The 13868-nt window shown below is 35.4% G+C and overlaps 1 protein-coding gene across 1 annotated transcript; it reads right to left on the reverse strand.

Annotated features, from left to right (window-relative positions):
- Positions 1 to 7249: 7249 nt before the first annotated feature.
- LOC141455171 (uncharacterized) lies at positions 7250 to 7957 on the reverse strand. Its single transcript, XM_074130033.1, has one exon. The coding sequence runs from the start codon at positions 7955 to 7957 to the stop codon at positions 7250 to 7252; it is 708 nt and encodes a 235-aa protein (XP_073986134.1).
- Between the last annotated feature and the right edge of the window lie 5911 nt (positions 7958 to 13868).

Consider the following 13868-nt stretch of genomic DNA (forward strand, 5'->3'; position numbering starts at 1 on the left):
ATAACGTTATGAAAAGAAATTGTCATTAATACAACACGAGAACTAGTCCCACTCTTAACAAAATTGTCTCACCTACATCAACCCCAGGCCTGGTTTTGATATCAGTCGGCACTTCTCTTCAGTCTTCTTATTAGAAGGTCACCACAGCTCAGGCGCTATTCCGTCCCGCTCCCTTGTGAGAAGTAGAGATTCTTCGCTTGCGGAATACCCTGGAATAGCCAAATTCCGCCTGGGTGATTTCTTTATCTTCCAATTTGCGTTGGGACTCAACCAAAACGGTACCGCATCCAATTCACAACTCGTAATCCTTTTTTTTCCGATCTCTCAGTCTCTCCCATATGTTGCTCGCGTCGCTTGTCTTTTTCCGCTGCCCTCTTCACACCACCATGTGCTCTTCAAGTATAATTCCATTAACACATTCTTTATTTCTCTTAAATTTCCTAGGCTTATTTTCTTACTCCCCGATTTTACCTGACCCTCACTAACTAAACCGCACAAAATCCAGAAATAATTACAATCATACTGTAAAAATTATTTTCTTATGGAAAAGCTGTTACATGGTAACATTCCCTATAGATCTATATATGAAACTAAATTTTGAATTTGATATTCTGTCTATATCGCTACTGAGTAAATTGTTTTTTAATTTGTCTATAATATTCCTTTTATTCTTCTCAAAAGAGTTAAAATCAAATTTACGGAATAAATGAGGGTCACCTAATGCCTCCGCCCAGGATCTCACAATCGTCACCCAATTGTATTCTTTATTAAACTTTTCTCCGTCATCCAAGGTACACAGCGCTAAGAAACATTGCTTTGGCAGTCGATCTTCTGTAAGAGAAAGTAACTTGCTACAGTAGTTAACAGCCCTTATAAAGACCGGTACACTTAACGGAGCTCTACCAGTCTCCAACCTTATCATATAATTAGGCGTGTATCGAGGCCAGTGAAATAAATGTTTTAAAAATTTACTTTGTGCTGTTTCCAAAGAATCAAAATATCTCAGCGCCCAAACTTCGGAACAATACAAAGTTGTTGCTGTTACAAGCGCATCCAGCAAGGTCATCTAAGTTTCCCAGCAATTGGATTTACCTTTTCTTAATATTTCCTTTACCTTAGCGCTAGCTATTGCCGCCTTATGCAAAAAGAAGTCCGTGGCAACTTTAAATTTCCCACTTGTAGAAAAAGGAACGCCCAAATAAGTATACGTTTTTGTGTATTCTACTTTCAGTCCCCTGTAAAACAACGGTTTGTTGACTATGAAATAAAACTAAAGGAAAGGGAAGGGTGGGGACGCCACCAACACTCAGAATACCTTCACTTATGCAATAACCAATATATTTGGTATATTTACAATTTTAAACTCATATACAAAACGGACCATGATCCAAATGAATAAAACTGAATTAATTAGACTTACAGGTTTTCTGACAATTAGACGACAGGTCTTCTGACTTAATTAGACTGTCAAGTTTTCTGGCTTAATTAAACCGACAGGTTTTCTGACTTAATTAGACTTATTATAACACTCACAAATTGATTTATCATAAGACAACAAAAGTAAATCGTTTAACCGGGCGGCTAATGGGTTGTCCAGTTCTTGGCGAAAACAGTACCAGCCAGACCGACGCTAAAATCCTGGCAATGGCGGACACACAGACATAATCCGTTGGCATCCCTACTCTCTTGAGATGCCCAAGGGCAACTGAACTTCTGCCTTGCACTGGCCACCATCCCCACTACGTCCAAACAACCAATGCTGCCAACGGACAATTGTCGCTCAAAGAAAATTCTGGTCAAGGGGGGCCGCAACTCCTTGCGAGGATCCAACACCAAGTATAATTAAATATTACTAAGTCGTCAGCAAACAGAAGCATATGGACTTGAGTGGACGGCGTAAGTTTAATACCATTTGCTCCATTTTCCTGGTAAAAAGAGACTATGTCCGCTAGAAATAAAATAAAAAGTGCCGGACTAAGACTCTCCCCTTGCAATAACCCAGAGGAGATTACAATTTCATCCGATAATTTCTGCTCTAAATTTATAAACATTACTGCATTATCATAAATGCATTTAACTATCCTTATAATTTTCCCACTGACTCCCATTTTAAAAAGCTTGTCCCACAATAAAGCATGATTTACGCTATCAAAAGCTTTCTTAAAATCAACGAATGTCGCATAAATATATGCTCCTTTCTTCTTAAGGTTTATTGCAATCAGTGACATTAGAGCAAAAACATGGTCCAGACAACTTCTGCCTTCTCGAAAACCCGCCTGTTCCTCTGGCAACAAACCCCGCCATTCAGCCCAGCTCAACAGCCAACGCGCCAAAATACTGGTAAGTAATTTAGTAATATTATTCAATATAGCGATCCCTCTATTGTTGTCAAAATCTTTCCTATTTCCGTTCTTATAAATCAAACTCAGTTTGGATCTCGACCAAGCTTTTGGGACAGTTTCAGTGGCCAGAATTAAGTTAAATAAATTTTGAAGGTAATGTTCCCATCCAGCAGGAAGGCACTTATAGGTTTCGTAGGGAATATTATCGAAACCAGGAGATTTGTTATTTTTAGACATTTTAATTGCGAGCTGTAATTCACTTAGAGAAATAGGATCATCCAAAAAGGGATCACTTACAGAAAAAAACAATTTGTCCGATACAATTTTCTCTCCGAAAAGTTTGTTGTAATAATCATTCCAACTATTCAAGTCTATTTCATTGACGGACGGCTTGTAACCTTTAATTGATTTTATAGCTCTCCAAAATTGAGAACTATTTTTAACATTATTAATATTTTCGAGAAATAACATATAGTGTTCCGTTTTTTTCTGATTAATTAATTTTCTGTACGTCCTCTGTTCGAGGTATTCTTTTAAGGCCGATGGATCATTATACTTTAAGTACAATCTATATTTCCGGCGGAGCAATGTTTTTTGTTGTTTGCACTCGTAGTCATACCAAATTTGATTAGCAAAGTGTGGTCCATTACTCTTCGGTCGCTTACAGAATGTCATCGTCGAATCGGTAAACGCCTGATCTAAAGCCTCGACAAAATTATGGTAGAGATTCTCAACATTATCGGAATTGAAATAAATTCTGGATGATTCCTTCAGGCTAGCTAGAAAAAAAGGACTTTTGACAACGTCCCATCTAATTCTTTTTAAAGGAGGTTGTTCACTGGAAGAACAGATTTTATCTGCCTCATTAGGTATTATTAGATAAGGAACTTCCAAAGTGCATGTACACATCAGATGATCAAAACAATCAGAAATTGGGTCAATTGATAGATCACGAAATAGATTAAACATATTTTCATCAATCCAAACTAAATCAACGGTACTTTTCCCTCCACTCGGGGAAAAAAATGAAATTTTCCCGGGGTTATCTGAATTCGAGCGGCCATTGCATAGAAAAAATCCTAACAACTCCATTGTTTCGGTTAACAATTTACCCCTTCTGTTTATTGTAGGGTCTAATGATGTTCTTACTGCGCTGAGTTGGAAGGAATCAGAAATATCGTCGCAAAGAGTGTTTAGATTGCCTACTCGACAATTAAAATCTCCCAATAAAATCATATTACTGTTAGGGTTTTCAGATTTTAGTTTAATGACAGTGTTGCTAAGCAATTCTAATTGTAATTCTATATCACACGAAGGTGGCAAATATATATTACCAACAATCACAAATACAATTTCTATAAAAATTCCCAAAAACAACCAATAATCATTAATTTCTACTAACATTGAACAGGTTTCAAAAGATTTCTTTACTAAAATTATCAATCCACCACTAGCTCTTCCTCTTTTATTAGTTTTTACAGCTGGAGAAGTGAAGGGAATATAATCAGAGAGAAAAAGTGGAAGATCGAACTTATTACTTAACAACCATGTTTCAGCTAAGCAAATTATCTGATTGTTATTTAGTGAATTCACTTCATCATTCGACAGCCCATACAAACTCCTAAAACCACCAATGTTACAATATGAAATATACAGCATCATACCAAGAGACGCTACTTTTAGAGATATTGTTTTAGAATACTGTTCAATTGTATTACCTTTTTCATGCTTTCTATTTTTTGGATAATGAGGTATTAGTTGCTATTCCGAAATAGGCCTATCCCTTGACGTTTTTACCTTTTTCAATACCTGCTCTAGTTTGTTTCGATCTGGTGTGTTCAACCATTGAATTAATTGGCTAGTTCTCGGCGTAGAGGGGCGGCTGGAGTCTTCTGTCTGTGATGTTTCCTTTTCACTACTCCTTTTCCTTGTAGATCTTTTTTTTGGCGTTATTTTTTTCTTCTTCTGCGATGTTTTGGTAGAACCGCTGGCATTCACTATATCTTCATAGAAAAATTTATTTGAGTTGACAACAACATAATCGTAACTGTGGAGTATTTAAACGGGAAATACCCACTTGCTGAAGATCAGGAATCAGGTGGTCGAAAAATAAGAACTAGTCTTTTAGTGTTTCCAACGACTATGCGTTTATTTCTCTTCACTACATCCCTTTTGGTGATGATACCCCAAAACCCAGTCTTCAGCCGGCAACGCCGATGTCAGGCGCACTGGTAATGGACTGGATTAAGCTGTCGAAGCCCATGCAGATCCAAGGTGCTGGTGTGAATGAATGAAAACGGCAGACGTAGAGGCAAGCCCCCACAATCCGGTTTCCTATGAAGTGGAGGACCAGCTCTGGCCTATGGAAAAGATCAGAGCAAAAAGTATAAAAGAGAGGATAAATGTTAAAAGGCCCTTAAATCACCTTTGATAGTAAATAACAAATATAAAGTGGGAAATACCTTGAAGACGAGGCTACCCTGAATCAGCGCTAAGAAGGAGGCTGAGATTAACTAGACGCACACTGGATGCGTGTAAAACAGTGCTCACAAGTTGTAGGTAGTGCCGAATAATTAGGTGAAGCAGCAGAAGTGTAGCGTAAGTTGATGAATGATGTAAAAGAGTGAATAAACATCCGCCAGCAAGTCAGACCACTCCCAGGTAGAAGGAATAATAATAATGATAATAGTAATAAGAATAATACCCCAGGGGTAAGGAGGATGTAAAGGATAAAATAGGCTGACTTACCGATTGACGAATTGATTCACCTGTTAATCCACTATTTGAAGCGAATTGGAATAAAGCTGCTTACTAAGTTGAATGGCACAGTATAAAAGGAACCACCACTGCCACAAAAAAGGCCGTCTAGGGCAGATAAATGATAAATGATAAAAAGGCAGACATGTGCTGATAGAAGGCAAGATGGCGTTCCGGTCCAGTTGAAAAAAGGCTGTACTGTACAAGCACACAGTTAAAAGGTTGAGAGAGCAATGACGAATGACGATAGATGACTACTAATACTAGCCGCCAGGGGTGTTGAACTCAGCACTGCCTACTGAACAGTGTGGCCAGTCAATCGTATGTATAGAAAAATTGGGAGTCCCCCCACTGGTGTCCCTTTTTTTATAAATTCGCGTAGTAATACGCGACAGTAACGCATCTTCGTATCTTCACCTTTATCTCTCGCCAGTTGGTAATATATAAAACTCTTCTTTCTTCTCTAATTTCTTTGGGGAAGTCCTCCGTTACAACCAAATTTGTTCCTTTTAAACTAAATCTCTTATTCAAAATCTCGTTTCTTTTTTTTCACTTTCAAATCTAATCAACAAAGTGGGCTTATTAGGACTATTTCCCAGCTTACGAATGTAAGTAATATCAGATTCCAAACAACTGACTTCTAATTTAGTATTAAATACTTGTACAATTTCTGATAACATATCTTTCATATTATCGGACTCGATCTTTAAACCGTACAACACCAAATTTTTTGCTCGAGCTTCTTTTTCTAATAATTTTACTTTTATACTCTGTCTCTTATTTAACTTTTTTAGTTCGGTACACTCTTTTTTTATCGTTGTTATCTCCTTTTCCATTAAGTCGAACTTTTTATTTGTTTCAACCAACATATTTTTAATTTCGTCGGTTTTTTTTATGTTGTCATCAACACTAATTTTTAATGAACTGATTGCGCTAAAAATCTTTTCTAAATCAGCCATCTTCACTGATTAAATAAGTGTAAGAAAAACAAATATTATTAACTGGATAGCACCAAGATAGTGTTTTGTGGATAAGTTCACTTTTAATATTTACCTTTAATAAACAGTAATTACCTGGAGGGGGTAACTCCGATACAAGCCGTATCCCCACCCAGACCTCGCCTTCACATAAATCTCGCCAAAGTTATATCAAATTTAATAAAATGTTAATTTTCAACTTAAAATAAATAACAAACTGCTCGATGAAATTTTCTCAAATTTCCACCCCGCAATCCAAGTTCAACACACTAACTTTACACCAATTTTCACTGTTCAAATCCGAGCAGGATAGGATTTTTACTGAAAAACAGATGAACAAAAAGAGAACGATGTTTACTCGACCAGAGCGACAGTGCAACTCATCTAGATATAAAGCCAAGCATTTTATTCGCCTTTGAGACTATGGAGTTCCTGTGGAGGTTGAATGAAAGGTTAGCGCTGAACGTACCACCAAGGTTCTTCACTACATTAGATCTACTTAGAGTTGAAGCATGAAGAGAATAATCGAAGTTTGTACACGTCCGACTACGATGATAGGATAATACCTTACATTTAGAGATGTTTAGGCTCATATCATTTTCATCACACCAAACACTGAGTCTATGAAGAGAGTTTTGGAGGAGGAGAAAGTCATCCGCAGAGTTAATGGCAGTATAAATCTTTAAGTCGTTTCCAAAAAGCAGAAAGTTTACTGAATTGAGACATGTAGATATATCATTGATAAAAATTTTGAATAAAAAAGGGCCAAGAATAGAACCTTGAGGTACACCAGATGATACAAGAAATTCTTCTGACATTAGTGATTGGAACTAGATATAATATTTTATCACTATAAAGTAATTCTATCACATTACGATTATTTAGAGAAACAAATTTAATCTTACTTGAATCACTACTATATACTTTTTTATATCCATACACACAGCCTCCAGATGCTCTGCCAATGTTGCTGCTTCTTTGCGCAGATATCCATACAATATGGTAATCTTGAAACAAAACTTGGAACTTGTGGAAATCCTTTTCTTCGACAAGAGTTTCAAAAATAAAGACAATTTCAAATGAACTAAGATATGAACGGAAGGATGGGTCATCACACTTGTTCTTTAGGCCATGCACATTAAATGCCAATATAGAAAACAGTTCAATTGATTGCTATTGGCCATTATTCTTAGATTTCCCAGCTTTATTTCTTTTAGAAATATTATCATTATCACCCTTGTTTTTTACGCTGCCACCCAACAGTGATGGTAAGGAATCAGAAAGCAGTCCCTTTTTTTCCGCCTTCAATGGACCCAAAGTATCATGACCGGATCTAGAATCTCTAATTATCAGTTTATCATGCCTTAATACTGCATACTTGCCTTGCTTCCGAGCTTCCAATAACTGCGGGTAAAACAGTTTTCTCCTCTCCTTTTCTTCTCTATTGTAATCTTCACTTATGAAAATCTTACACCCTCTCAATTTAAAGGAGTTTTTCACTATCATTAACTTATTTCGCAAAGTAGTCAACTTCAAAAGAATAGGGCGTGATTTTCTTCCTTCTTCCTTCCTCCCTAATCTTCTTATGTGATCAAAATCGGATGCAGATAGGTTCAGTTCCAGTTTACTGTTAATGAATTCAATGATATAATTTTCCAAATCCCAATAAGATCTAAATTCATCTTCAATGCCATAAATAATAATATTCTTATGCCTGAACTCCCTTTCGACAAAATTAATTTTTGCATTAAACACTTCCAACTTATCAGTTGTTTGTTTTAAAAATTTATTAATTTCATCTGAAACAACCTTCCTATTCTGTTCCATTTCTTTTACCAAGTCGTTTCTTAGTTCAGTTAACATCCGTTTTAATTCATCCATAGTAGTTAAAAATGAAATAGTTATAAAACAATGAATATTGTTTAATTGGGTATTTGTAGTCTTATATACGGAGTGCAAGAAAGGTTTAAGTCCAATAAACAGGTACCGTTGCTGGACGAGCCTCCTCCACTAGCTGGTTAATACGTAAGAGATAAGACACGGATTAAGATGACGTATATCTCCAACTTATATTTACGTTATGCAAACCTACCTGAACATGTACAGTTCAGCACACTCTCTCATTAAATTACTTTTTACTATTTTCAGTTATATTTTAAAAACAGCTCGACAGAAAACTTTTAAACTTCACACAAACACTTCTCACACAGTGAATTCGTAACTTACTACTTTTCAGAAATTAAAACTGTCTAGAAACAATTGAAAAAACAAATTTTTTTTACACACGAAGTGAACAGTCAAACAGAGCTATCCCCACTCCCCGCAAGAGAAAAATATGAGAATAAGTCATGACCGCTCCAAAGAGCACCGGGTGGAAGGGAGGCGGGTTTACAATTTGTTTTATCCCAACATAGGTTACAGACGTAATTTATTTAAGTTTAGAGGCTCCTTCCTTACCTTAAAAGAAATTGAGGATTTGCTAGATAATTTCACAGAAACTGTGGAAACTACTGAAAGCGAAACTAACTCTGAACAAACCAAGAAAAAGGTGAAAATTGATAAAAGGACCAGGACTAAGTTGAAAAGCTTCATGTTTCGTCAAAGGAGTTCCCCAGTCCCTTCATCAGTAGATATCTGACAACCGTTGACTCAACCCATTTTGCAGGAAGAACCACCACATAAATTTTCACCAGCTGATAACTATGTCTGTAAGTCTGTATTAAATCAGAACACATATAAGTTTAATATTTCATGTTTAAATATCAATGGATTTAACACTTTTTATAACTTAAATAATACCGAGTTAGATTGTTTGAAAGATAGTCATGTCATGTGTTTTGTTGAAACCTGGATAAGTGATAAAGCTTTCAAATTACCAAACTTATTTGATGAATATGAAATGTATGTATCCGAGGCAATTAAGACGCATTCTAGAGGTCTAGCCAGCGGAGGCATAATGATTCTAATTCATAAAAATTTGTCTGAATCTGTATTGATAGAGATTTCCCGCTACTGGTTGTTTATTGGTATTAAAATTAAAAAACTATTCTTAATAATAGGTACTATGAGTTGGATTGTAACCGTTGTAGTGTGCAGACGTGCTTAATACGCTCTCTGATTTTATTACAATTTGTGTATGTCAAACTTGGTTTTGTGTTATAAATTTTATATCATCTTAATCGTCTTATCTCGCTTGATACAGTGAAAATCTCTTTTCAATTAAATTCATTTTATTTTTTAAGTAAATAGCGAATATTTCGTTCAAATTGGTCACTTTTACACTTTAACTTTATTAAACAGAGTTCAAAGTTTCAAATTACTGTTGAAAGGTAGTAAATATGAGTGCTCCTAGTGGGGACAAGCAAGAGACTGAGAGTGGGGGTAGTGACCACTTCAGTGTAATTCTGGCACGATTGGAAAAAATTAATAACGATATAAATACATTACAGCAAGATCTCTCCACTTAAAGTCGACCACTACACCTCTTCTGGAGATATCGTCGCTATTAAGAAAGATGTTAATAGTCTCTCTACTAAATTAGACAGAGATATTAAAAAAACTGAGAAACAAATAACTGAGGTAAGAAAGGAAAATAGTTACTTACACCAAAAAATTGCCGACTTACAGAGTTATATTGCGGATTACTCGCCATTTTCAGTCCAAAATATAATAAAAATTGATAATGTTCCCTCTTCAACTAACGAAGATTTAATATCAATTATTAAAGTAATTTCTGAAGTAATTGAGTTTAATTTTAACGAAGATATGGTAGATAGTATCTACAGAGGGCGTACATACCGAAACTCTGTGCACTCGCCAGTATTTGTAAAATTCTTGAAGAACTCTATCAAAACAAAATTTTTAATAATTGCTAAGAGTAACAGAAATAAGTTAAACTCCAGCTTATTTGACCCAGCAGTGCAGAAAACTCTAATTTATGTCAACGAATACTTATTGCCTTTTAAATATAAAATATTCAAACAAGCTAAACTGATGATAAAAGAAGGGAAAATCTATCGAGTATGGACAAGGAATGGCAGAGTAATGGTGAGACTTTCAGAGAATTCTAATCCTGTGTCCGTTCGTTCAATAGAGGATCTTCTGAGATTACAGGGTCCTTCAATTCCTACAACATGTTCTCAACTAGATATCCTGGGTACAGAGACTGATGGCGATGAGCTCGAGACCGATTCGTCCCAGAAGACACAAAGTTCTACAGCCTCTAAGAAAAGGAAGATCAGGGCATCCATCTCGGGAAGTCCAAGAGGTAGTAGGAACACTTCAGGTGTGAAATCCGGTTTGGAGAATTTTTTATCCAAGAAAAAGTAACTACCTTAAAAATAGAATATTGGAATGTAAGTGGCTTTAATTCACTATTTTCTCTTGATCGCACAGAAATTAGTAATTTGTTCGAGTTTGATTATGTTTTTCTGAGACCTGGTTAGAAAAGGAACCAGTTGTTTTGCCCAGTTTTTTGAAGGTTAACTATACTTTTTATTTTTCCAAAGCAGTACGTAGATTCTCTAGAGGTAGACCGGCAGGTGGTTTATTGATTTTTATAAAGAAAAGTATCTTTAAGGAGGTATGCCAAATTAATAGCTGTAATTTCTGGTTAACATTAAAGGTAAAAATATTGAATCTTGAATTTATTATTTCACTGGTATATATTGGTTTTACTGCCGATTATAATTTAACTGTTAGCTCTCTCCACACTATGCTATCTGATTTAATTGTTCAATTTCCCAGTAGTAATTTTATCATAGGTGGAGATTTCAATTCAAGAGTATCCTTGTTAAATAGTTTTGAGGATGAATTATTTTTAAGTACAATATTTTCAGGAAATAGATTATCTTTGGACCTTGTATTAAATAACAAAGGCAGTAAACTGATAGAGATTATGGAAGATGTGGGTTTAATTCTGTGCAACGGGAGGTCGCCTTGCGATTCCCCAGCCCAGTACACATTTGTTTCAGACCAAGGCCAGAGTACAATAGATTTGGTATGGATTAACCATTTAATGTTATCACTCTGTTCAAACTTTGAAATAATAAATATTTCCCCAATTACTGAGCACTTGTTGTGCTCATTATCTATAAAATTGAATCATGTAGTACGCTCTGAAGGATACAGGGAGATAATCATTTCGAGACCCTCTGGGGAGGATTTATTAAGGGTTCATAATCTCTTACAGTCTTCTAGAGGTTTATATGTAAGTAGTAATTCAGTAGATATTTTGAATGAAAACTTTTGTAAAACTGTTACATCTATTCTTTTTGAAGCGGGTATAAATAAAATAATTAGTTTAAATAAAAATGTTATTAATTCAAATAAAGTTTGGTATAATGAAGAATGTAAGGCAAATAAAAAGTTAGTTAAAGAATGTTATAGATGGTGCCAAAATTCACATTTTGAAAAATCCAATTTAGATTTGTATTTATCAGCAAAGAAGATTTATAAAAAGTCATTGACAAAAGCCAAAAGAAGCCACGAAGAAACTTTATTGCTAAAATTTCGTAATGTTAACAACTCCAGGGATTTTGGGTCTTTGGTAAACTCACTTAAACTTAAAAATTATAGCAACCCAATTGAGCTAAATGGGTGGGAATTATATTACAACAACTTATTTAAACTCAGTCCTACTCCAGTTGAAGTAACCTCATTTTTTGGCGTAAGTTGCCCCCGTCTGGAAGCTCCCATTACTTTAGATGAGTTAATATTTAGTATAGAAAACTCTAAGATTGGAAGGTCACCTGGAGTTGATGCAATTCCAAATGAAATTTTCAAGATTTTACCACCTGCATGGGTGCAATATCTTTTGAACTTGTTCAAAGAAGTATGGTCGCAAGAAAAAATACCTTTAGGATGGGGAATATCCAAGCTTATACTTTTATTTAAAAAAGGCGATCCAAATACCCCCTCCAATTATAGAGGGATTGCTCTTTTGAATTGTATCGTCAAGGTGTTTACCAGTATACTGCATGAACGATTGGAGGGGTGGACTGAGGAAAATGATATTCTGCCCGTAGAGCAAATGGGTTTTAGGAAGAATAAAAGCTGTATAGATGCTATTTTTACTCTTGGTTCGGTTATAAACTTTCAGCTCAGATTAACTAAAAGTCACTTTTTCATAATCTTCGTTGATTTTGAAAAAGCATTCGACACCATCTCACAATGAATTGCTCCTTAGGAAATTATTCGCTTTGAATGTTAGCCCGAAATTAATAAGAATTATTAAAGAAATTTATAAGTGCGCGAGGCTAGTGATTGATGTGAACGGTGAAATCCAATGAAATTAGAGTCACGAAAGGGGAAATACTGAGTCCTCTTTTATTTTCCCTGTTCATCAGCGATATAGTTAGTTTCTTTCGGAGTAGGGGTGCTGAAGGCATTTCAATTAATAAGGACAAAGATCTTTTAATGCTTCTCTACGCTGATGATCTTGCAATAACGGCGTATTCGCCGATGGATGTTCAGTTTAAATTGGATTTGTTACATCAGTACTGTTCGGAGAACGATCTGAAAGTTAATACCAGTAAAACCGTAGTTGTTCCTTTTCAAAAATCTGGTCGCTTTAAAAAAATAAGGCAATTCACCTATAATAATATCCCGCTTTCTTTAGTTCGCACATTTGTCTATCTTGGTCCCATTTTCCTCCTCGGGAAAATTCTCTAAAGCTGCGAATTATTTTGTATCTAAAAGCAATATTGCTATCACCAGAACATTAAGAACGCTTTCAAATTATAAATCCGATACTTGGTCTCCTAAAATACTGCTCTTTAATTCATTAGTATCTTCAGTGACATTATACGCTTCTGAAGTTTGGGCTTCCTCTTACACTGAACAAGTCGAAAAAGTCCAACAAAAATATTTTAAACAGTTATTACACTTGCCAATGAGTACTTCTAGTTCGTATATCCGACTAGAAACAGGCTCATTGCATCTAAAAGCACTAGTATTTAAAAGAACAGTTAAATACTGGTTATAGTTAGTGGAACTCCCTGATGATCATTTGCAGAAACATTGTTATAACCGTCTTGTGCAACTAATTGAAAATAAATCTATTCCCTTCAACTGGCTGGCCCAACTAAAACAAAATCTTTTGACTATCGGCGCTTGAGACGATAGATATTTGTGTGACAGCTCACTGATCAAATCAAATTTCAATAATATAATAGAAAAATATAGTAATCACTGCTTTAGTAAAGACATAGATAACATTTTAAACTCAAAATATAACACATACTTTAGAGATATTAGTTCCTTAGGTTCTTCAAGTGAGGTGTACCTTGATAAGAATAAAGTAAGCTATATAAGATTATTCTCGCAAATACGTCTTGCCAGCAGTAAGATGCCAATTTTATATGTGAATAAACAAAGAACTATATTTTCCCCTAATAAGCCGTGTCCAACTTGTATAGGGCAGAGTTCGGATGATCTTGAACACTTCTTTGTCTCTTGTCCCTTCTATGTAACTTTACGCGGGCGGTATATTGGTGATTGCCTTGGTAACCATGGAAACATTAAACAGCTTCTAATTTTAAATGATACGGCACAATTACGCAAATTATATCTGTTTGCGGTGAACGCCCTCGATAAAAGAAATAGATGGACTTCTTTGATACATATGGCTTGATCTTGTTCATGTAATTTCTCAAACGTATTTCTTATTATTTGTCTGGAGGTTGCACGCTAGCAGTTGTTGTGAACACTTGAAATCTGTTGCTCTGCATATTTCTGTTCTTTTTTAATGGTTTTTGGGGTGATTTGAACGCAGTTTTTTTTCGTATTGGTG

Source organism: Rhodnius prolixus, unplaced genomic scaffold, assembly GCF_049639745.1.
Source record: "Rhodnius prolixus isolate KJV_2025 unplaced genomic scaffold, Rpr scaffold_27, whole genome shotgun sequence".
NCBI lineage: Eukaryota > Metazoa > Arthropoda > Insecta > Hemiptera > Reduviidae > Rhodnius > Rhodnius prolixus.